The sequence below is a fragment of the Gadus morhua genome, chromosome 6 (genome assembly GCF_902167405.1).
Source record: "Gadus morhua chromosome 6, gadMor3.0, whole genome shotgun sequence".
Lineage (NCBI taxonomy): Eukaryota > Metazoa > Chordata > Actinopteri > Gadiformes > Gadidae > Gadus > Gadus morhua.
Window position 1 is genome coordinate 18,489,016 of NC_044053.1, and position 22,443 is coordinate 18,511,458.

Here is a 22,443-nt window from a genome sequence, read left to right on the forward strand (position 1 = left end):
CACATAGATAGATATCACTGTGACGTGGTGCCAATTATTTGGCGACGAGGTACTGAACTCAAGGAGGCAGGAGCGTTCAGTGTTCCCCTACCAGCTGACGTCCCGAAACTCCCCGGACCTTCCCAGGCTGGTGCTCACCGACCCAGACCGTCCCAGGCTGGTGACCGTGTGGGATTGGCTCTCTGTAACATGCTGTAGACCAACATTCAGTGTAACTGCCTCCAGTTAAAGGGGAACCAGGGATTTAGGGTAAGGAATCTTACTTAAAATAAGGAATCTTTCTGAAAACGGGACCTTGTTGTTCTATACTGGCTAAGCTAACCGACTGGCTAGGCTAACAATGCTAGCATGTAGAACAACGTTATGGTCTCTGCTCTCCTTTTATCAGAATACATGGAAGAAAGGAGGAATGCTTTCCCAGAACTTTGACTTGTTCAATGTTAAATGTTGGTGTATTTGTTAAAAGGTTGTTAGACTCTGTTTAGATCTTGGTTCAACCTGCCAACTAGGACTGAACTAGGACTGCTTTATGAAGTAACTTAGCATCTAAACACATTAACAATGTGACTTACGATGTCAGCGGCTTGAATACCAGGATAACTTGATAAATATCTAGTTATATTAACATAAACTGTAGTATATAAACGTAAACTGTAGTATGCTTAGTAATGTTACCGTTACTCTCAAATAAAGATATTTCGCTTTCAACCCCAGCATTTATAAACGCATCTTGGATAATGCATCATGTTTAAATTTATCTTATCAAATGTTAGTGCTACAATATATTGAGTGTGGTATTTGGTGAAGACCACCGCAGGGTCCAGTTGTCCACAGACCTGCTGATCCCAGGTGCAGCTCTGTTCTCTGCGACTGGTGTCGGCCATGAAACCATCTCCGTAACTAACTAGCTGCTAGTGGTCCTGGTGCCAATATACCTTCTCCATAACTAACTAGCTGCTAGTGGTCCTGCGGCAAAGATACCTTCTCCATAACGAAGTAGCTGCTAGGTGTACGGGGGTCCCTGAAGAGACCAACGAGCCTCCACATTGACCGGCTCATTGTAATCCCTGAGTCACCTTGATTCAGCTTCAATGAATTGTGGTAACCTTTTTACTTTATCAGTGTGAGAAACAAGTGTTTATGATTACCCCTCATTCCTTTTGCTTGACTACCAAGACTGACCCCAGGTCTGTGATTAGGCCCTTCGTGGAATGCTTGGATTGGCCGCAGTACTTGACATCATGTTCTTTCTAAAGTCCTCAAACGTCTCCCTGGAGGCTGTGTGATCCGCAGTTTATTTTGCGACTCAACAGATAAGGGCATATGACCTTATTTGGAAACGTAGCCTCCATGTGAACCAGAGCAAATAAAATGATTAAAGACGTGTGTATATATAATTTCCAGAAGTACTTTTTCTTGTATTGCATTTACAGTGAGTTGCATTTATGATTGAAATTATGATGGGTTGACTCGACTAGTTTTTGGATTCCAGGCAGCTTTTTTATGGCATAGGAAAAATTAATGTACAGTGTACGCTCTGTGCTGAGCATACTGCTGCCTTTCTGTCCCTGTACCCACATCCACCCTGTAGCCCTCCTCCTCCTCCTCCTCCCCACACCCCTACGAGAGACGGTATGGCAGGAAGCGAGTGTTATGGGAAGGAAGTACCTCCCTGTAGTTGAGAGGAATAATAAGGATGGAGAGGGGCCTTTATAAGTGAGGAGTACCCCCATCCCTTAATATGGACTGTTTCTGCTGACTCCTTGCTCTCTGCCTGTCTCATCCATTCATTTTCGATGAATATACACGCATACACGGACACTATTTTTTTCCAGCTGATTATAGAAACCAATGCACACTTGCTCTTATTGTTTAACAGCCATGGGGTTGTTTGGTGTTAATCAAATGCCATAGTTCCTTTATTGGAGGCAGAACAAGCAAGTATTTGATTCTGTTATATTCTAGTCTACAACGCACTTGTGTGTCACATTCTGCAAGGGTGAATAATTAGGTCTCTATGTTTACAATGGCTCCTTCTCACTAAACAGCAAGTTTTGACTTCAGACTGTTGAGTTATTCAAGGCTGCAGTATTATAGTTAGCTGCGCAAAGCAGATGGCTTTGATCCACTGACCGAAGTGGAGGCCGCCTTGGTTTTAGGTCAGGTGTTGTTAAAGTGAGTCTAAATGAGGTGGAATGTCTGAACGCACTGGATCCTCAGAGTCCCAGACCTAGCAGGGAGGGCTTTGGGCCACACAATAGTTGCTTTAGGGCCCTGTTGGGTTAACACCTTAACAAAGAAAGAACATGCCTGCGTTAAGCACTGGCTTTATTTATACATAGTGCCTGTCCCTGGTTTTGAGAACGGTGTGAAAGAATGTCCTCACTCTGTCCCCAGTGGTCCCAGTCCCGTCCGTCCCAGGGCCTGCTGGCCATTCAGAGTCAGCAGGCTGGTTCTCCAGAGCGCCTGGTCCTCCAGCGCTCCTGGTTCTCCAGAGCGCCTGGTCCTCCAGCGCTCCTGGTTCTCTAGAGCTCCTGGTCGACCCACCAGCCGCTCCAGCAGATAGGCTTCCATCCAGCTCAGCCCTTAATCATGTGGAGCAGCATTGACGTCAGGAACCTGGAAAAATACTCAAAGACCATTATTTACACGTGCTTTTGGGAAAGACCTCTTTCATACGCACATGCATACCAAACGCAGTAAAGATAGGCTTGTAGACGTGCCAGACAGTGCTTTATTAGTGCAGAGATGGATAGCTCCATCTGGCAAAGGTGGGACTGAGGTGATGACATCATTGTTAAATACGTGAGTGGATATTAATTAGGGTTGGTGTCAAATATAGATGTGATAAATGCCTTATTCTTGCTAGGGAGAAGGTGGCGTAAACCTGGCTTTATAGCCATCTCCGAGTTTAGATTTCTGCTACGGTTGGCTTGGTTTCAGTCTTCTACTGTTGTAACTATGCACCATGGCTGTGTGTGGACCTGCGGACGGTTGGCCGGGGGGACAGGGGTGTGGAGGATTGTTAAGTCCAGCCATGAGGTTCATCACAGCTGGGAATGAGCAAACGACCTCCCTAGCGCAGAGAGACTGTGAGCCACAGCTCACAGCTGAGGCAGGCCAGCAGAGAGACGTTAAGGGAAGGGGGGGGCTGGCACAGGTGGCTTCAATTTGGCCTGACACTTCTCCTCCCATATGGCATGTGACTTAAACATTGAAATGTGACTTAAACATTGAGAATTTGACGTATACATCATGAACTAATTTTGTGCAATAAGATGAGCTTTTTCTTCATTTCTCTTGTGCGTTTGAAAGTACATTTATTTCTCGTAGCCTATGAATATATCTACATTTACATTGAGGGCTTTTAGCAGACTCCTTTATCCATAGTCACTTACAATAAGTACATTTGTCATAAGTAGGTGTAACAATATATCACTGTCGGTACAATAAGGAGGTTCGTAGAACCAAGTGCAAAGCGCCAACAATCGCTAGGTTAAAGGTCCCATGGCATGACAATCTCACTTTATGAGGTTTTCTAACATTAATGAGTTTCCCTAGCCTGCCTATTGTCCACCAGTGGCTAAAACTTGCGTTCGGTGTAAAACTAGCACTAGGTATCCTGCTCCCCTTTGGAAAAAATGGAAGCTCAGGCGCGCTGATTTGGAATGTGGCCCCATATGTCCTCATAAGGGGCCAAGTTACCTCCCCTTTCTCTGCCTTGCCCGCCCAGAGAATTTCGCCCGCCAATGAAACAATGAGCTATGAGCTACGAGTGTGTGTGTGTGTGTGTGTGTGTGTGTGTGTGTGTGTGATTACAGATACTATAACGCAATTGTTTTGGTTATCTCAGCCATGGTTAAGAAGGAATAGGGGGGAAAGGAACTTTGGCTTTGACTCCCTGAAGTAGATGAACCACGACATGGAGGAGAAAGTGTTTGTTGCCGGCAGCGGGCAGCGCGCGGTTCAGTCTACTTCAGATTGATGTGGAAGTGGAAGAACCAGAGACGTTTGAGAACCAGACGCAGTCGTTTGTGATTCATAATATCATCTGGAGGGTGCACACGGCTTATAGCCTTGATAATATGTATTATATGATATCGATATCTTATCTATGTATTATATTATTTAGATATAGAGCTCAAGGGCTGTAACGCAAGTGTTGTACACCTCTTTGTTATCTGGATAACCGTTCTGCTGTTGGTGTTATGGCGCATAACACGTCTCTGGTATTTCCACAACGAGACTCGTAGTGGGGGTTATCTCAGCCATGGTTGAGAAGGAACTTTGGCTTTGACTCCCTGAAGTACATGAACCACGACATGGAGGAGAATGGGATTGTTGCCCGTGATTGTCTCCTGCTTGAGCCCCGCTTCCTACTGCCCACTGCCGAGGGACCACCGCTTATATGATATCTATCATATAAATACATTATATGATGTAGATATCTATGTATGATATGATATTTTTTTAGATGTAGAGCTCCAGAACTCCCGCCGGAGCACCCGGAGTGTTCTAGAATATTTACAGAACACGGCCAAGGGCTTTGTGCGCCTCGCCATTGCGATACATCCACTGTTAACAGCACATGGCACCGTGGCCGCAAACTGCTCAGGACCACACCCCCACCCTCCTCCTTGACCTGCCTCTCTCCTCTCCATTTGCATTAAAGCTACAGACACCGAAATGGCGCGTTTGGGGAAAGTTCAATGTGCGACTGGCTCGTAGTGGCTGTAATTCTGCACCACGGCTGAATTTTGGGAAAGCCTTCAAATACTGTATTAGGGGGCACACTAATATCTATATTTAAGCATCCATAAAGTAGCATGCCATGGGAACTTTAACCCCTTCCCGGTATTCAGCATAGATAGCCTAGCTATGATAAGATGCTAACTAAGTACTATTTAACAATTATATGCCGAAGGCGAAGAGAATAGTGGTGAATAGCTATTCCCCACTATTCACGGAGCCTGAGGTGAATAATTGTTTTAGTATATACTACATGTGAACACTCCGAAAATAAACAAGATAACACTTTATGACGGGATTTATTTGTTTTTATGAGCGTGACAAGACATTTTGCGATGAAAACAATATGCCGAGTTTGAGATCGCAATCATGGGATATTGCCCAATATCCTGAGATAGCGAACCAATCAAATTGTGCCATCTTAGGAGTTCCACGTTTAGCATATACTAAAACTAAAGACGACCAGTACCGGTTCTTTCAATACGCACACTACGCACGTTGCGTAGGGCCCCGCACATTTATTATTTATAATAAAGGCCCTGTGAAGAAAAAAAACAACAAAAAAAAACCTGACAACGTAACTGTCCGTCGCGGACGTCAGATAGCTAGCCATGCGCATCATTGCATCATCAGTGTAGAAAGATGAAGCGGAGCTATCCCTCGGGGAATGAAAAAAGGAAGAGGAAGGAACTTGAAAATGAACTGCGGGAGCAGCAGTCAGGTAAAGCCTTTAACTCTCCTCTCCTGGTGGGAGAGAGGGAGGGACAGTCCGTGTTAGACCTACAGGGCGGTGAGCCCTTGGGGATCCCCGGTCTCTGTGTGCGTCTTGCTAGCTTCTATAATTTTAGTTGTAGCCTTGTATAGTTACAACTGCACTTAACAAAATGGAAAGTAATGGATACATATTGAAGTTTGTTTGCTTGGATAGCCCACAGGCAAATATAGACGCAGATACGATTTATTCTTGGTGAATAAATAAAACTCGTGAAATATTATGACAATGGTGCTAAATAATAAACACAAGAGTGAGATCATACCGAGAAATATCAAACTGTTGCTTGAAGTATTGGTTTGATGTTTCGAGGTTAGTACGTTGTTTATTATGGCATTTTACTCTCCTTTCATTTTATAAAGACACGTTCATTGTAAATCGTTTTGTTAAGCTCAAGTCTTCTCACGACTCAATTTGTTTGCCTAGCAACCACTTCAACAGAAAACGGACATAATGGATCTGCTAAATAAAGTGGATGAGTGGAAGCACTGGGTGTCAGGTGCGACGGTTGAACATTTTGGGGGTTCAGTTAGGAGGGCCCCTTGGCAGAATTTTGCCTAGGGCCCCATGGAGGTCTGAACCGGCTCTGAATACGACACACAATAAGTGCGTACATTAAAGGTTGTTTCAGCGATTCTAGGCCGAAACATAAATGATCACATTCATCTTTCATCTTTCCTCACGATCCGCTAGCTGCCCGCCCCATAAGCAGGCCGTCTCTGTAGGCAGCCTATGCTCCGAGATCGTACATAAAAACAAATGGTACTAACCACTCAAAACCAAAATAAATAGTATTCCAACCAATCACCGACAAGCGGTGGGTGTTTTGCGCAGGGATCATGATCGAATTTACTGGATGCACGAAACACGGAAGAGAGGGGCGAGCTGGCTCTGTTCGCTTCAAATGCCAACAGAAGTGACGTCCCCCAACATCGCTGATACAACCTTTAAGTATCTAGGAGTTCTCTTTCAAGCAATCGTGAGGTATCTCACATATGGGTACGCCTCCCCGCGTATCCCTCAGAAGCACAACAGTTGATCCCTAGAGAATTTAAACATGGCTGTTTACAATCCAAATGATTTGGTCTAAAACTCAAACCATTGACGTTTGTTGTGGAGTTTGTCATTTTAGTTTCTTGCAAGGTGCACCTTTCTACCCGCACTGTAGTACAATATGTGTCCCTCTGCCCCACCATGTTCCTGGACGCCAACTCAATGATTTACTGCATCTCCAAAGAACTAGGCTCGTTCTTAGAACTATTATCTGTGTATATTTATTATTGGCTAAGCAGTTTTGGCCAAGGTTTATCTGGGGTATAAACCTTGACCCAAACCAAAAAAATTCAAAATGATTATAGAAAAACCTACAAAATAAAAGTACTTGGCGAAGAAAGTGGAACAACTGGGACTGATCTTTGTGCTTTCTGTCAGAGGTTGGACAAAGTTGCACAGATTTTAGGATTATAACTTGGTTCAGAAGTGAAAACACAGCTGCAAGCTGTTACAGAAGTTTTATTTTATTTGTATGAAATGCAGTTTAAATTAGATATTTGGTTACGTGGAGTTTATACTTGCCATCAGCAGAAAATCTTATGGCCAGTTAAATGATTGGTTGCTTGGGTTCCCTTGTGTCTTGTTCAGAAGGCAACGGAAATTTATTTATTCTTCTTATCACAATCCTCTTTTCCTGATCCACGGAAACAAGGGATTCTAGGCAAGGAACAGGAATATGACTTTCCATTTCACAAGGAAAAACGCAGCTAGTCTTGGCTCTAGGCACATCCGTTCAGATCAGCCGCTGTCCTTTAGACACGATGTGATGAGCACCACGGTCTGGTCTGGTAGCCCCTGCATTTTGGTAATTTATTAAATGGTCGCTCAAAGGGAAGGGAAATGTAAATCATTCTCGGTCTCTGTGTTTGGCATTACTTGTTGGGTTAGGTTTAAAGACACTAACTCAATGCATTCACGAGTTAAAGGCGTGCATGATGTAATATGATGTCAGAAAACTGAGGCAGGAGGCTGAGCTGTTTGTTTGCGTTTCCTCTTCTTACGTAACCAATAAGCATCTGTTATGAATCAACAGTTCTGAAATCCTGTTTTTAGTGTTGAGGAAAGGAATCCATTCTAGGCAAATGGTGGGCCTGGTATGAACATTCTCAGTACGGTTTTTATGAGAAGGAACAATGCATTACCTCTTCCACTGTTTCTTCACAACACCAGAGCGTTCACTAGCCTGCCTTTAGCGAGGAGAAGCCAAAGCAAAACTCTGTCCTTGAGGACTTATTGTGAAACATCAGCCTTTAAGTCAGACTGTGTGTTTCACCTGGTTGATCAGAGGTAGGAGGGGATCTATGGATCGATGGCATGTGCACAGCTGTATTCTCCAGTACACAACACTTTCTTCATCAAATGCACCTCCAGCGCTATTCTAGATAACGCAAACATAAATTAGAGTTAGAGTTGTATCACATATCTTGACTGAACCCATTATAACCTCTGGACTGCCCTCTAGTGGCTCATCTTTCAATGGAAGCCCTCACATCTGGAATAGATCCCCCAAAGCCTCCAGCTAAATACAGAGAACATCTTATCATACTTGTCATTACTCAAGCCTGGTCCCTCAGGCAATCCACCCCCTTCACACTCCCACTCACCACAAAACGTCTTTCATTCTCTGACGGGACCGACCGCCAGGGACTTCCCATACGGCTGTCTTTAGAGCTCCGATCTGATCTACCACCGCCTCCTTCCTGCTGGAAGAGTTCCTCGTATATTGGCCCACATGCCGTGTCAGTGAACCCCCCTCCGTTTCTCTCTGCCTCTCAGGTGGGGGTGTAAATGCACGGGCATCACAGCGCCCAGTATGAAGAAGACGACGCGGCCGGCGGCAAATAAGGCGAGCTGCGAGCGGGGGAAGGCTGAGCCGGCGCCCGGCGGGGGCGCCAATAAAGCAGGCGTGAAGACAGGCACGTCGGCGCCCCTTTCCAAGGTGAACCACGACTCACGGCCTCTCCGCAGCCTCCGCTGTTTCAGTTTGAAAGCATTCCTGATTTGGTATTAATGACCTCTATTTATGTGCGCAGGTTAAAAGCAATGATGATCTGTTAGCAGCCATGACCGGAGGCAGCGCTGCACCCAGCAGCAAGGCCAAGCGGACCGCCTCCGCCGGGACCAGCGGCACCGACAGCAAGCCCAAGACCAGCTCAGGTACTCCTACTGTAAAGTCATGTACTTCATGTGTCGGCTGCTGCTGCTGTTTGAGGCTGACCGTCCCGTGGCTTCCTCTCCGACCAGGGGCCTCGGCCAAGCGTGCGGCGTCCTCCACGTCCAAGGAGCCGAGCTCGATCAGGGACCGCCTGCGCCCCTCCAGGGCCTCGGCCAACAAGAAGCAGGCGGTGGTGCCGGGGGATGCGGCCCAGGCCAAGCGCTCCCGCAGCCAGGCCCTGGTAGAGTCCGAGGGCCGCATGTGCAAGTCCAAGTCGGACGGTCAGCTCAGCGACAAGGTGGCGCTGGAGAACAAGGTGAAGGACCTGCTGGGTCTGGCCAAGAGCAAAGACGTGGAGATCGTGCATCTGCGCGGTGAGCTGAGAGACATGAGGGTACAGCTGGGCCTGGGGGGGCCGGAGGAGCAGGACGAGGAGGAGGACGAGGAGGAGGACGAGGTGGCTCCCCCGGAGGCGGCCGGAGAGGGGGAGAAGCCCCCGGTGTCGGCCATCACGGCGGCGGACGTGGAGTCCACCCTCCTCCTGCTGCAGGAGCAGAACCAGGCCATCCGGGTGGAGCTCAACCTGCTGAAGAGCGAGAACCGCATGCTGAAAGACCGGCTGAACGCCCTGGGCTTCTCCCTGGAGCAGCGGCTGGAGGTCACCGAGAAGCTGTTCGGCTACCCCACGCAGAGCCCGGACCCCGCGGCCGGCAGCGGGCAGAGCGACGGCCCCCTGACCTCCTCGGTGGAGGGCTCGGCGCCGGGGTCCTTGGAGGACCTGCTGACGGGCCGGCGGCATGGCGGCTCGGCCGACAACCTGGACAGCGAGTCCAGCGAGGTCTACCAGGCGGTCACGTCCAGCGACGACGCCCTGGACGCGCCCTCCGGCGCCTCGTCCTCCTCCGAGTCGGAGAGTGCCGCCGGCCGCGGGCGCTCCCGGCGGGGGGGCGGCGGCTCGGGCGGCGGTGGCGGCAGCGGCAGCTCCGCCAGCGAGGTGTCGGTGGCCCGCCTGACGGAGCGCATCCACCAGATGGAGGAGAACCAGCACAGCACGGCGGAGGAGCTGCAGGCCACGCTGCAGGAGCTGTCGGACCTGCAGCAGATCACCCAGGAGCTCAACGGGGAGAACGAGCGCCTGGGCGAGGAGAAGCTCATCCTGATGGACTCCCTGTGCCAGCAGAGCGACAAGCTGGAGCAGTACGGCCGGCAGCTGGAGTACCTGCGCTCGCTGCTGGAGCAGCACCACCTGGCCTACACGCTGGAGGAGGACGTCAAGAGCGGCCGCTACATGGAGCTGGAGCAGCGCTACGTGGACCTGGCCGACAACGCCCGCTTCGAGCGGGAGCAGCTGCTGGGCGTGCAGCAGCACCTCTCCAACACGCTGAAGATGGCGGAGCAGGACAACGCCGAGGCCCAGGAGATGATCGGCGCCCTGAAGGAGCGGAACCACCAGATGGAGCGCGTGATGGAGTCGGAGCGGCAGGGCCGGGCGGCCCTGGGCGCGGCCCTGGAGGAGTACCAGGCGGCGGTGGGCAGCGACCAGGCCGAGCTGCAGCGCTGCCGGGCCCAGCTGGAGCAGGAGAGGCAGAAGGTGGCGGAGATGTACTCGGTCCACACGGCGGGCGACAAGAACGACATCCGCCTGCTGCTGGAGGCCGTGCGGCTGGACAAGGAGGAGGCGGAGGCCAAGGCCGCCAAGATGCAGGCGGAGCTGGGACACGCCCACGATGACCTCAGCAGGATGCAGGACGCGCTCGGCAAGGTAGGTCCCTGCCCTCGCCCCGTGGATACCCTGTGGATACCCTGTGGATACCCTGTGAATACCCGGGGTAAACCTGGGGTACACCAGTACTGCTACTTATCTCTATTAACCAAGAGGGAGTGCTACACCTTACTGTAGAGGAGAGGCTTCAGGCATCTCAGATGGGTAATCAACAATCTAGATCTATGGTTGGGGGGGGGACTGTGTTTGTACGCATGTCAGTCACGCATAGTAATGAATCTGTGTCTTGATTGGGATGATGGATCTCCAGTGTGGCCGGGGCCTCCATCTTTGCTCATTAGCTAATGAGGCGCTGCTCGTTACGACATGCTTATGGTTCAATTAATCGTGTATGTGTGTAGCTGGACCAGGAGTACCAGGGGTTCCAGCAGCAGGTGCAGCGGCAGATGGAGGAGACGGAGCGGGTCGTCCAGCAGCAGCGGGCCGAGCTGACGGAGAAGGAGGCGGCCGTGGCCGACATGAAGGAGACCATCTTTGAGCTGGAGGACGAGGTGGAGCAGCACCGCGCCGTCAAGCTCCACGACAACCTCATCGTCAGCGACCTGGAGAGTGAGTAGGGGTCAGGGGCCAGGCTGCAGGACGACCTCATCGTCAGCGACCTGGAGAGTGAGTAGGGGTCAGGGGCCAGGCTGCATGACGACCTCATCGTCAGCGACCTGGAGAGTGAGTAGGGGTCAGGGGCCAGGCTGCATGACGACCTCATCGTCCGCGACCTGGAGAGTGAGTAAGGGTCAAGGGTCAGGCTGCATGACGACCTCATCGTCAGCGACCTGGAGAGTGAGTCAGGGTCAAGGGTCAGGCTGCATGACGACCTCATCGTCCGCGACCTGGAGAGTGAGTCAGGGTCAAGGGTCAGGCTGCATGACGACCTCATCGTCCGCGACCTGGAGAGTGAGTCAGGGTCAAGGGTCAGGCTGCATGACGACCTCATCATCAGCGACCTGGAGAGTGAGTAGGGGTCAGGGGTCAGGCTGCATGACGACCTCATTGTCAGCGGCTTGGAAAGAATTTGGATTATCTATCTCTCCATCAATGCGTTAAATGGAACAATTGCAAGTTTATTACAATGAATATCTTTCAAAAAAGATCCACTGCTGCTCACTGTCACCTTGCCCCCTTTCTCCATCTTTGTCTTTGTGTCCGTCTCCCTTTCTCTCTTCCTCTCTCCCCGTCTATCTCTTTCTCTCCCCCTGTCTGTCTCTCTCTCTCTCTCTCCCCGGCTCTCTCTGTCTCTCTCTGTCTCTCTTCTTCTCTCCCTCTCTGTCTCCCTAGACTCTGTGAAGAAGCTTCAGGACCAGAAGCACGACATGGAGAGGGAGATAAAGATCCTCCATCGCAGATTAAGGGTGAGCTGTGTTCATGATCTCTGTCACCGAATTAACGAGACAAGCATGAGTTATAGCTCCTGACCACGCGGCGTCTTCTGTGTTCGGATAGTATTCCACAACCCTCCAAAACCCTCATCCTCATCCGCTTATCCGGGGTCGGGTCGCGGGGGGAGCAGCTCAAGCAGGGGGCCCCAGACTTCCCTTTCCCGGGCCACATTGACCAGCTCTGACGGGGGGATCCCTAGGCGCTCCCAGGCCAGTGTTGAGATATAATCTCTCCACCTAGTCCTGGGTCTTCCCCGAGGTCTCCTCCCCACTGGACGTGCCTGAAACACCTCCCAAGGAAGGCGCCCAGTGGGCATCCTTACCAGATGCCCGAACCACCTCAGCTGACTCCTTTCTAAGTAAAGGAGCAGCGGCTCTAATCCGAGTTCCTCACGGATGGCTGAGCTTCTCACCCTAATCCTAAAGGAGACGCCAGCCACCCTTCTGAGAAAACTCATCTCGGCCACTTGTACCCGCGATCTCGTCCTTTCGGTCATCACCCAGCCCTCATGACCATAGGTGAGGATAGGAACGAAGATCGACCGGTAGATCGAGAGCTTTGCCTTGCGGCTCAGCTCTCTTTTCGTTACAACGGTGCGGTAAAGCGAACGCAATACCGCCCTCGCTGCTCCGATTCTCCGGCCAATCTCACGCTCCATAGTACCCTCACTCGCGAACAAGACCCCGAGGTACTTGAACTCCTTCACTTGGGCTAAGGACTCATTTCCTACCCGGAGTAAGCAATCCACCGGTTTCCTGCTAAGAGTCATGGCCTCAGATTTAGCGGTGCTGATCCTCATCCCAGCCGCTTCACACTCGGCCGCCAGCCGATCCAGTGAGTGCTGAAGGTCACAGGCCGATGATCCAATGAGGACCACATCATCTGCAAAAAGCAGTGACGAGATCCTCAGACCACCGAACTGCAACCCCTCCCCACCACGACTACGCCTCGATATCCTGTCCATGTATATCACAAACAGGATTGGTGACAAGGCGCAGCCCTGGCGGAGACCAGCACCCACTGAGAACGAAACTGACTGGCTGCCGAGAACACGAACACAGCTCTCGCTTTGGGAGTACAAAGATTGGATGGCCCTGAGGATAGACCCCCTTACCCCATACTCCCGCAGCACCTCCCACAGTTTCTCCCGGGGGACCCGGTCATACGCCTTCTCCAGATCCACAAAACACATGTAGACCGGATGGGCATACTCCCAGGCCCCCTCCAGGATCCTTGTGAGAGTGAAGAGCTGGTCCGTAGTTCCACGTCCGCGGCGAAAACCGCATTGTTCCTCTTCAATCTGAGGTTCAACGATCGGCCGAACCCTCCTTTCCAGCACCTTGGAGCAGACTTTACCAGGGAGGCTGAGAAGTGTGATACCCCGGTAATTGGCACACACTCTCTGGTCCCCCTTTTTGAACAGGGGAACCACCACCCCGGTTTGCCACTCCTTTGGCACTGTACCCGACTCCCACGCGATGTTGAATAGGCGTGTCAACCATGACAGCCCCTCAACACCCAGAGCCTTTAGCATTTCTGGCTGGATCTCATCAATCCCTGGGGCTTTGCCACTGCGGAGATGTTTGACTACCTCAGTGACCTCCACCAGGGAAATTGACGACGAAACACCATCAACCTCGAGCTCTGCCTCCAACATAGAGGGCGTGTTATTCGGATTCAGGAGTTCCTCAAAGTGTTCCTTCCAACGTCCGACGACCTCCTCAGTTGAGGTCAACAGAATCCCATCCTTACTGTACACAGCTTGGATGGTTCCCCGTTTCCCCCTCCTGAGGTGCCGGATAGTCTTCCAGAAACACTTTGGTGCCGACCGAAAGTCCTTCTCCATGGCCGAACTTCTCCCACACCCGCTGCTTAGCCTCCGACACAGCAGCCGCTGCAGCCCTTCGAGCCTGTCGGTACCCTGCAACCGAGTCAGGAGTCCTCCAGGATATCATATCCCGGAAGGCCTCCTTCTTCAGTCGGACGGCTTCCCTGACCACCGGTGTCCACCACGGTGTCCGAGGGTTACCGCCCCTTGAGGAGCCTAAGACCCTGAGGCCACAGCTAGCCGCCGCAGCTTCAGCAATGGAGGCTTTGAACACCGCCCACTCCGGCTCAATGCCCCCAACCTCCACAGGAATGCCAGAAAAGCTCCGCCGGAGGTGTGAGTTGAAGATACCTAGGACGGGGGCCTCCTCCAGACGTTCCCAGTTCCACCGCACTACTCGTTTGGGCTTACCAGGTCTATCCGGAAATTTCCCCCATTCCCTGATCCAACTCACAACCAGATGGTGGTCGGTTGACAGTTCCGCCCCTCTCTTTACCCGAGTGTCCAAAACATGCGGCCTCAGATCAGATGACACGATCACGAAATCGATCTTCGGCCTAGGGTACTCTGGTACCAGGTACAATTATGAGCACCCTTATGTTCGAACATGGTGTTTCGACCCATCCGCATGAAAGTCAAAGTAATTCCGCTGGAAAATGTGAGGTCAAAACACCAAGTAGTATATTTATCAAATAAGCCCAAGCATAACACAACGTCATCCTGTCCACAGAAATGCCAGAGTCAAAGCTCACATGAACTATGGGACGATGAGGAAAAAGAAACCACAAGCAGCATTATTACAAAGGCTACATGAAACAAACAAACGTGTGTGTGTGTGTGTGTGTGTGTGTGTGTGCGCAGGAGGAGTCCATGGAATGGCGTCAGTTCCAGGCGGACCTGCAGACCGCCGTGGTCATCGCTAACGACATCAAGTCGGAGGCGCAGGAAGAGATGGGGGACCTGCGGCGGCGGCTGCAGGAGTCCCAGGAGAAGAACGAGAAGCTGGGCAAGGAGCTGGACGAGGTCAAGAGCCGCAAGTAAGGCTCTGCATCCTCTGAGGACATCACGACTGTTCCTCAATCGAGTTCAAGAGTGTAGATAGCATGTTTCTAAATGGCTTTCATTGATTTAAGAAGGAAACAGGGAACAGATTCTGTTGGTTTGGAGAACCGTCCCTCGTGCTCCTGGTTCCCCGGGGGGTAACCGGCAGTCGCCGGAGGTTCTAGAGGTCGTTAATCCCGCTGTCTTCCTGTGTGCAGGCAGGACGAGGAGCGGGGCCGGGTGTACAACTACATGAACGCGGTGGAACGAGACCTGGCCGCGCTGCGTCAGGGCATGGGTCTGAGCCGCCGCTCCTCCACCTCCTCGGAGCCCTCGCCCACCGTCAAGACCCTCATCAAGAGCTTCGACAGCGCCTCGCAGAGCGGCCCGCCATGCGAATGTAGGACCCCCTCCTCCTGTTGTTATCGTTACCTGGCCTCCGGTCAGGGGGGCAGGGTCAGGGGGGGCTGGGTGCCGGGGGGCGCTGGGTGTCGGGGGGGAGGTGGTTATTATTAAAATATGTTTTATTCTCATCATCTTCAGTCATTGTTATGGCAATTTAAGAAGTGATCTTTACATGGTTCTTAACGATGTCACTTTAGGTTTTTCTTCTAATATTCATCAGCATTTTGTTTTAATTTTTGTTAAAAAGTGTGCATCACATGGTCAAAGAGAAAAAAACGTGTGATGGACACAAAAGGGCAACAGAGCGTTTATGTATATGAACTCGCTTGTGTTAAAAATCTGGCTTTACATTCATCCCAAACCCCACCTAGCACCACGCTGAATAAATCATCTGTTGACCGTAGAGCCTGGAGTTGGATGTGATGAGTGGTCCCCTAGGGACTCCTTGACTGCGGTTCAGCCTCTAGAAACAGCGTGTTTGTCCTCTAGACCTGGATCCATCTAGAAACAGTGTGTTTGTCCTGTAGACCTGGATCCATCTAGAAACAGTGTGTTTGTCCTCCTAGACCTGGATCCATCTAGAAACAGCGTGTTTGTCCTCCTAGATCTGGATGGATCCATCTAGAAACCGCATGTTTGTCCTCCTAGACCTAGATCCATGCGGCGGTGACGAGGGCCCCGCCCCCTCTGGTTCTGCTGCAGGTCCCGCCTCCAACGCCGCCGCCCTTCTTCCAACGGCGCCCGTCCCCCCCGCCCAGCTCCCACGCACCCCTCTGAGCCCCAGCCCCATGAAGACCCCCCCCGCCGCCGCCGTCTCGCCCATTCAGGTACGGTTGATATGCAGGCCGGTGGTCAGACCTGTGGGCTGCAGGCCTCATCTAGATGGTCTGAGAGGAGATGCTTCAGTCCGCTGGTGGCGTCTCCAAATAACATGGAGGTGCACAATGGTTAGATATAAGTAAGGCTGTGTTGGTTTGATGCCACTCTCTTCTGGCATCTTGTTCCATTGAAGTTGATCAGGTGTCCCATGGACTCCATTGCCCCCAGACTTCTAGTCGTGGACATTTGTAACCGCTGTGTTGTCGTGGTAACCGTGTAACTCTGCTGTTACTAAGTTGCCTTGCCTTGCCTTGCCTTACAGAGACACTCCATCTCTGGGTCCATGTCTTCGTCCAAGCCGCTCTCCTCGCTGAGTGACAAGAGGCCCAGCTACACGGACATCAACATGCCAGGTAGATAGCCGACCGTCTGATGGTTGAAACACACTCTGCCTCACCGTATCTTCTCTAAAAAGATATCCATCCATCTCTGGGGCTGTCTGTGTCTCTTGTTTTTGTTTTGTTTCTTTCTGATTTTGTGTCTGTCTGTGTGTGCCTGTCTCTGTCTGTGTGTGCCTGTCTCTGTCTGTGTTGGTCTCGGTCTCTGTCTGTGTGTCTGTGTTTAGGTGTGTCTGTAAATGTCTGTGTCTCTGTCTCGTTCTGTGTGTCTCTGTCTGTGTATCTCTCTTGGTGTGTGCGTCTGTGTGTGTGTGTGTCTCTGTCTGTAATGTCTGTCGGAGGAAGTTCCCGTCTTCCTCCAGAATCTTATTGTGATCTTGTGACTAATGAGAGGGGGTCTGGCTCGCATCCCACCAGAGACCGGTTCAAGTGCTCTCTGTGAACGTGCTGACTCGACCATCGCTGACTCTGCCTCCGTTTACTTTTCCCTCTAATTTATTGTTTTCCGTCTCAGAGAGACTTTTTTGTGCTTGAAGGGCTGAGAACTTTACTCGACCCCCAGTAACATAGGGCTTGTGTGTGTGTGTGTGTGTGTGTGTGTGTGTGTGTGTGTGTGTGTGTGTGTGTGTGTGTGTGTGTGTGTGTGTGTGTGTGTGTGTGTGTGTGTGTGTGTGTGTGTGTGTGTGTGTGTGTGTGTGTGTGTGTGTGTGTGTGTGGTGTAACAGCCTGTGTTGTGTCCCCAGCGGACCACCTCCTCAGGGGATCGTCCTCCGGCCGGACCACGGCCGTCCTCCAGAGGGTCTCCACCATGGACCCCTCCAAGGCCATCTCGGGTCTGTACCATCAGTACCGTGTGATTGACAGCATGTCATACAGGGTTGTATGCTGAACTAAATGTAGAAAGTTGATCTATAGTGAACCAGTGAACTCATGATGGGAGGCGCGTGTGTGTGTGTGTGTGTGTGTGTGCGTGCATCTCTCATTCCGTGCTCTGTTTGTCCCTCCAGGTTCCCGTAGGAGCAGCGAGGAGATGAAGCGGGACAAGTCGGCCCCAGACGGCGCGGCCCCCACCTCCCTGCTGGCTCTTGGCTCCGCCTCCTCCATGTCGTCCTCCTCCTCCTCCCCCACCGCCTCCGTCACCCCCACCACGCGTGGGCGCCTCAGGTACCAGCTCCTCCCCGTAGCGGTTGGTCGGACGTCAGTCTTTACAGAAAACATAGCACCCTCTGCTGTTATGGCGTTGAATTACACACGTTAATCCTACGGATTGCGTTGGGCAAACGTTGAAACAAAAACCAACCTTGATGCAGTCAAAGAAACACTGTTTGTGTGTGTTTGTGTGTTAGGGAGGAGAGGAAGGATCCCCTGTCAGCTCTGGCCAGAGAGTACGGCGGCTCCAAACGAAATGCTCTCCTGAAGTGGTGCCAGAAGAAGACTGAGGGCTACCAGGTAGGAGGACTGCTCTCCGCCCATCTACTGCCCCTCATCACCGCAGCACCAAGCGCTGGCTGTGGACCTCCAACCGCCTGCGCCGGGTTAATCTGGGACCTTTGGGGGCGGGGGGCTGCCCATGCTGCCTCTGAGCTTAATGTGTTCAATCCCCCCCCCAAGCTAGGAGCCATCGAGTCTCTTCCTCAGCAGCTCTGAGGGGATAGAGTAGGTTATTGTTTTTATTGCTGCTTCCTCAGTGTTTGTGTCCACTTAGTGCTGACCCTAATGCTGCACCAGCCGTCAGCAAATGGCTGTTCAAACATGTTGTGGAGAGCAGACGTGTGAACGCTGACCTACAAAAGGGCTTTGTTTGCCTTCTCTTCTTCCCTGAGAGGCGGCCGTCTCTGCATACGACACATTTACAAAATCAGATGTCCCCTCCTTCTTTGACTGTGACCATAGTTGCCATGGCTACCCGTTAACCTGGTCCTCTCCAGGAAGTGAGCCACATTGGCCTGATTGTGTGTGTGAGTGTGTGTGTGTGTGTGCGTGTGCTGAAGACACGACGGTATTCTAGTTTTCCTCAATAGTAGCGGAGGTTTTATGTTGTCGAGCCGTACCTTGTTGTGTCAGCAGAACCGCTATGTGTAGGAGTTTGTGTCGTTGAAGCTCTGTTGGTAATATAAACAGCGGGCGTGAGAGTAAATGCAGGACAGATACATCAGCTGGCAGAGTGACGCCTTCAAAATCCAGTCCATGTCTTCATTTCAGCAGATTATCAATTGACGTGTCTGTTTTGTGTTATTAAGGCTTCCATTTAATGCACAATGCTCAACTTGAGGATTGTGCAGTAAATGGAAGTTGTGGTCAATCCTCCTGCCTAGTTTGCCCTGAGCTCAATCCGTCTCGTCAGACCGTCCCGATTTCTGTCTATAAAGACGGAGGAGCACTCTTGAGACCAAAGCCCCTTTGTGTTTATTCGTTTGGTTTGTGTTTTCCAGAACATCGACATCACCAACTTCAGCAGCAGCTGGAACGACGGGCTGGCATTCTGCGCCATGCTGCACACCTACCTGCCCGCCCACATCCCCTACCAGGAGCTCAGCAGCCCGGAGAAGGCAAGGACCTCCATCGGTCACCTGTCCTGTTGTCTTAACCGTCTTGATGCACCGTAGCCTCAGGCGATCAACGCCGTTATCCGAGGTCAGAGACACGGGCGATACGGTGCAGTTGAAGCTGCTGCTGCTAACCTGAAACTCTGCTCTTCTCCACAGAGGAGGAACTTCACTCTAGCCTTCCAGGCGGCTGAAAGTGTGGGAATCAAATGCACTCTGGTGAGCTTCATGTCCGCGTGGCCCGAGAGATAGGGAGAGAGACACGGGGAGAGAGAAACACGGGGAGAGAGTGAGACACGGGGAGAGAGAGACACGGGGAGAGAGAGACACCGAGGCAACACGTTGAGCCAGAGAAGTTAGAAATCTCTGAATTTCTTAACTAGGAGTCCCCGCCAAAACGTTTTTTTAGCTTATCTGTGAAGGACTTTTCTTTGTCATAGCATGCATATAATGAGCATCAGTGTCAGCAGTGACTCGTCTCATGCGTGTCATTTCCTGTTGCAGGACCTCAACGAAATGGTGCGCTCGGAGAGGCCTGACTGGCAGAGCGTCATGACCTACGTGACGGCTATCTACAAGTACTTTGAGACCTGAGCTCCCCTCAGCACTGAGTCGTCCACCGATCCTACAGCCCCCTGCACTACACCACCCTGTCCCCGCTGCCCGCCGGGCTGGGGGGGGGGGGGGGGTATATTCGGTTAGCTTCAACTGCTTATGCCACCAGGGCAGAGGGGCTCCACTAGGAACAGCCCAGAGACCTGAGGGGGTCCCCAGGCCACACACACTCTGACGGCGCCGTGGTCGCTGGCCCTGCTCTGTGGGAACATCCGCTACACGTCTACACCATCGTCTCTGGGGAACCCAAGTATTATGATTACTATTATTACTATTGTTTAGTCGAGCCTTGCAGAACGTCTCTGCTTTCAGGACGTGTCCCTTAGGAGACAAACTAGACTAAAGTGTCTTCAACACGGCGACGTGTCCCCAGCACAGCCTTCCTCTTCACCTTCCTCCTCCTGCGCTAGATGCCTCCACAGACCGATCTTTAAAGAGGAATACCTTTCCATTGGATCTTGGAGACATTACTTGACACACTTCCAAGAGTTTGAATACCTCTTGAATGTTTTGGGGAAACTGCAGGAGGACTCGGGGATGACCCAGATGGATATCAATATCTACAGCCTTTTTTTTGCCTTCAGTCTTCCTGTGTGGTCACAGAGGCTCCAGTCCAGTTGATCAAGTGCCTGAGTCAACACGTTGCAGGATGCAAGGAGGGAGGCGCTCTACGGAGCCAGGCCTTCATGAGACCTTCAGCTAGGAGCCAGGATTCTGTGCCTTGCCAAATATGTACCAGGTTGTCTGAATGATTTGAGGATGGCTTGATGATCAACAGCCGGGACTACTACAGGCCCATCATTTGATGTTGTTTTTGGGGCATTCTAAAGAGGTCAATCAGTGATAGGACGGACCTCTGAGCTCCACCTCAGAGCTAGAGTTCACTTCAGCCATCGTTCTGCTCGGCACATAGGGACAGGACCCCCCCCAGGACCAGACCCCCCCACACACAGGACCAGACCCCCCCCAGGACCAGACCCCCCCACAAACAGGACCAGACCCCCCCCAGGACCAGACCCCCCCCCAGGACCAGACCCCCCCTACACACAGGACCAGACCCCCCCTACACACAGGACCAGACCCCCCTCTACACACAGGACCAGCCCCCCCCAGGACCAGACCCCCCCTACACACAGGACCAGACCCCCCCCCCCAGGTCCAGACCCCCCTCTACACACAGGACCAGCCCCCCCCAGGACCAGACCCCCCCTACACAGAGGACCAGACCCCCCCCCCCCCCCCCCCCCTAGGACCAGACCCCCCCCAGGACCAGACCCCCCCTACACACAGGACCAGACTTCTCCCCCCCCCCCCCCCTAGGACCAGACCCCCCCTACACGCAGGACCCCCCCCCCTAGGACCAGACCCCCCCACACACATGACCAGACAGAAGATGATGACTTCATTATTTAGATTCTAGGTTTGCTTGCCAATAATAGTGTTATTGATATTGTTCCCTGGGTGGGTTATTGTGTTTCTGATCTGTGAACTGGTCTGTTGTTTCCTGTCAGATTCTTAGTGCTAGGCCCCAAGGGGGAAGGGGGGATTAAGCTTCATTATCACTCGTTATAAAAGTCACTTTCTTATTATATTATAAAGGTCACACATCTAGATTTCCCCCAACGCCTCCATATAGCACAGACACACAGGCAAGCACACACACACGCGTAGACACACGTACACACACACACACGCAGACACACACACGCAGACACACACACACGCAGACACACACGAACTGCAATAGGAAGAGCGGTGGGCTGGACTGGGCTCCTGGCCTACTTCGGTGGTTGGTAGATAGCTTTGTATGATTATAAATATCTGAACTCTTTATTTTGGCTCGGTGTTGAACGGTCCCACCTAGATAAGGAACATTATCCACCCCCTGCTTCTTGTGCCTCTGCTACTAACTCATCGTATTTATTGGCATGCAGCCCAACCAGAAAGGTGGCAGCTGTGTTTCTTGTGTTTTCTGCACAGGAGTCCGTCATACAAGCTGCACTGACAGAACCGTCTCTCTGTATTCGTTGACTGCCTTTACCCTCTACTATGAACCAATGGGAATGTATCCTCACACTTTCACAAACTGGATGCACATCTCACCAGGCCTCCTCATTGGACAAACACCGGCGTCGCTCCAAAGCCCCGTTACAGGTCTGCTCCTCGATGCCCTCCTCCGTAGTGAGTGTCCGGGGCCTTACAGAGCAGCAGACCCCCTAGTGGGGGTTATGAGCGACACCTCGGTGAGAGAGAGCTGCGGAGGAAGGGATTAGGATGTCACAGACTCCCAGCGATGTTCTCTGTACAAACCGAGACCTGATGTCTCCTGGCCTCTAGGGGGGCTGGAGGGGGGCCTTTGGTTCCAGCTCCATGTGATCGGGGGTGGGGGGTGGGGGGGACTGGAAGGTCAATGGAACTAATATAACGACTCCTCCTTCCATTCAGAACCACAGTCCTGAATCTCCCTCAGAATCAAAGCCGGAGAGACATTCATCCACCGATCATTTAAAGTGACGTGTATATATGTATTAATTTTGTGATGTATTTAAGGAGGTATGATCAAAGTGGCAATACTAGGAGGTTGCTTGGTTACTGTATGTCGCCTTTCATCAACGTGTCATTAGTTGGGAACGTGCGCCAAACCACTTTTTCCTCGTACATTCTGTTGCCTCTGAAGGAATATGCTAATATGCTAATATATATATAATTTGTAAAAAAAAAACATTTCAACACATTGGTATTGGCGAGCTTGGAATAGAGCTGTTGAACAGAACAAGATTTTTTGAAGAGCTCATTCAAAGTGGACAACCTCTACTTTACCAAAAGGTACCGTCGCCGGGAAAACGAACCAATCAGTGTTTTGTTTGAAGTGCAGAGAGAAACTAATGTGATTTAGGTGATTGTT

At 51.5% G+C, this 22,443-nt stretch overlaps 1 protein-coding gene across 6 annotated transcripts; it reads left to right on the forward strand.

Annotated features, from left to right (window-relative positions):
- The first annotated feature begins 62 nt into the window (after positions 1 to 62).
- On the forward strand, positions 63 to 20,548 carry specc1la (sperm antigen with calponin homology and coiled-coil domains 1-like a). Of its 6 annotated transcripts, XR_003977130.1 has the most exons (17): positions 65 to 249; positions 8,351 to 8,513; positions 8,608 to 8,731; positions 8,819 to 10,491; positions 10,854 to 11,061; positions 11,785 to 11,858; positions 14,576 to 14,751; positions 14,974 to 15,155; positions 15,809 to 15,987; positions 16,302 to 16,392; positions 17,103 to 17,210; positions 17,385 to 17,541; positions 17,724 to 17,826; positions 18,810 to 18,926; positions 19,083 to 19,142; positions 19,428 to 19,600; positions 19,655 to 20,548. XR_003977130.1 is itself a non-coding variant. In XM_030358925.1 (16 exons), the coding sequence occupies exons 2-16, from the start codon at positions 8,388 to 8,390 to the stop codon at positions 19,515 to 19,517; spliced, it is 3,414 nt and encodes a 1,137-aa protein (XP_030214785.1). In that variant the 5' UTR covers positions 63 to 249; positions 8,351 to 8,387; the 3' UTR covers positions 19,518 to 19,627. The 6 variants fall into 6 exon arrangements, 5 of the variants coding, with proteins under 5 accessions (XP_030214785.1, XP_030214786.1, XP_030214783.1 ...); XM_030358925.1 differs by lacking the exon at positions 19,655 to 20,548 and having other exon boundaries at positions 63 to 249; positions 15,863 to 15,987; positions 19,428 to 19,627; XM_030358926.1 differs by lacking the exon at positions 19,655 to 20,548 and having other exon boundaries at positions 64 to 249; positions 15,863 to 15,987; positions 17,121 to 17,210; positions 19,428 to 19,627.
- Positions 20,549 to 22,443: the final 1,895 nt, after the last annotated feature.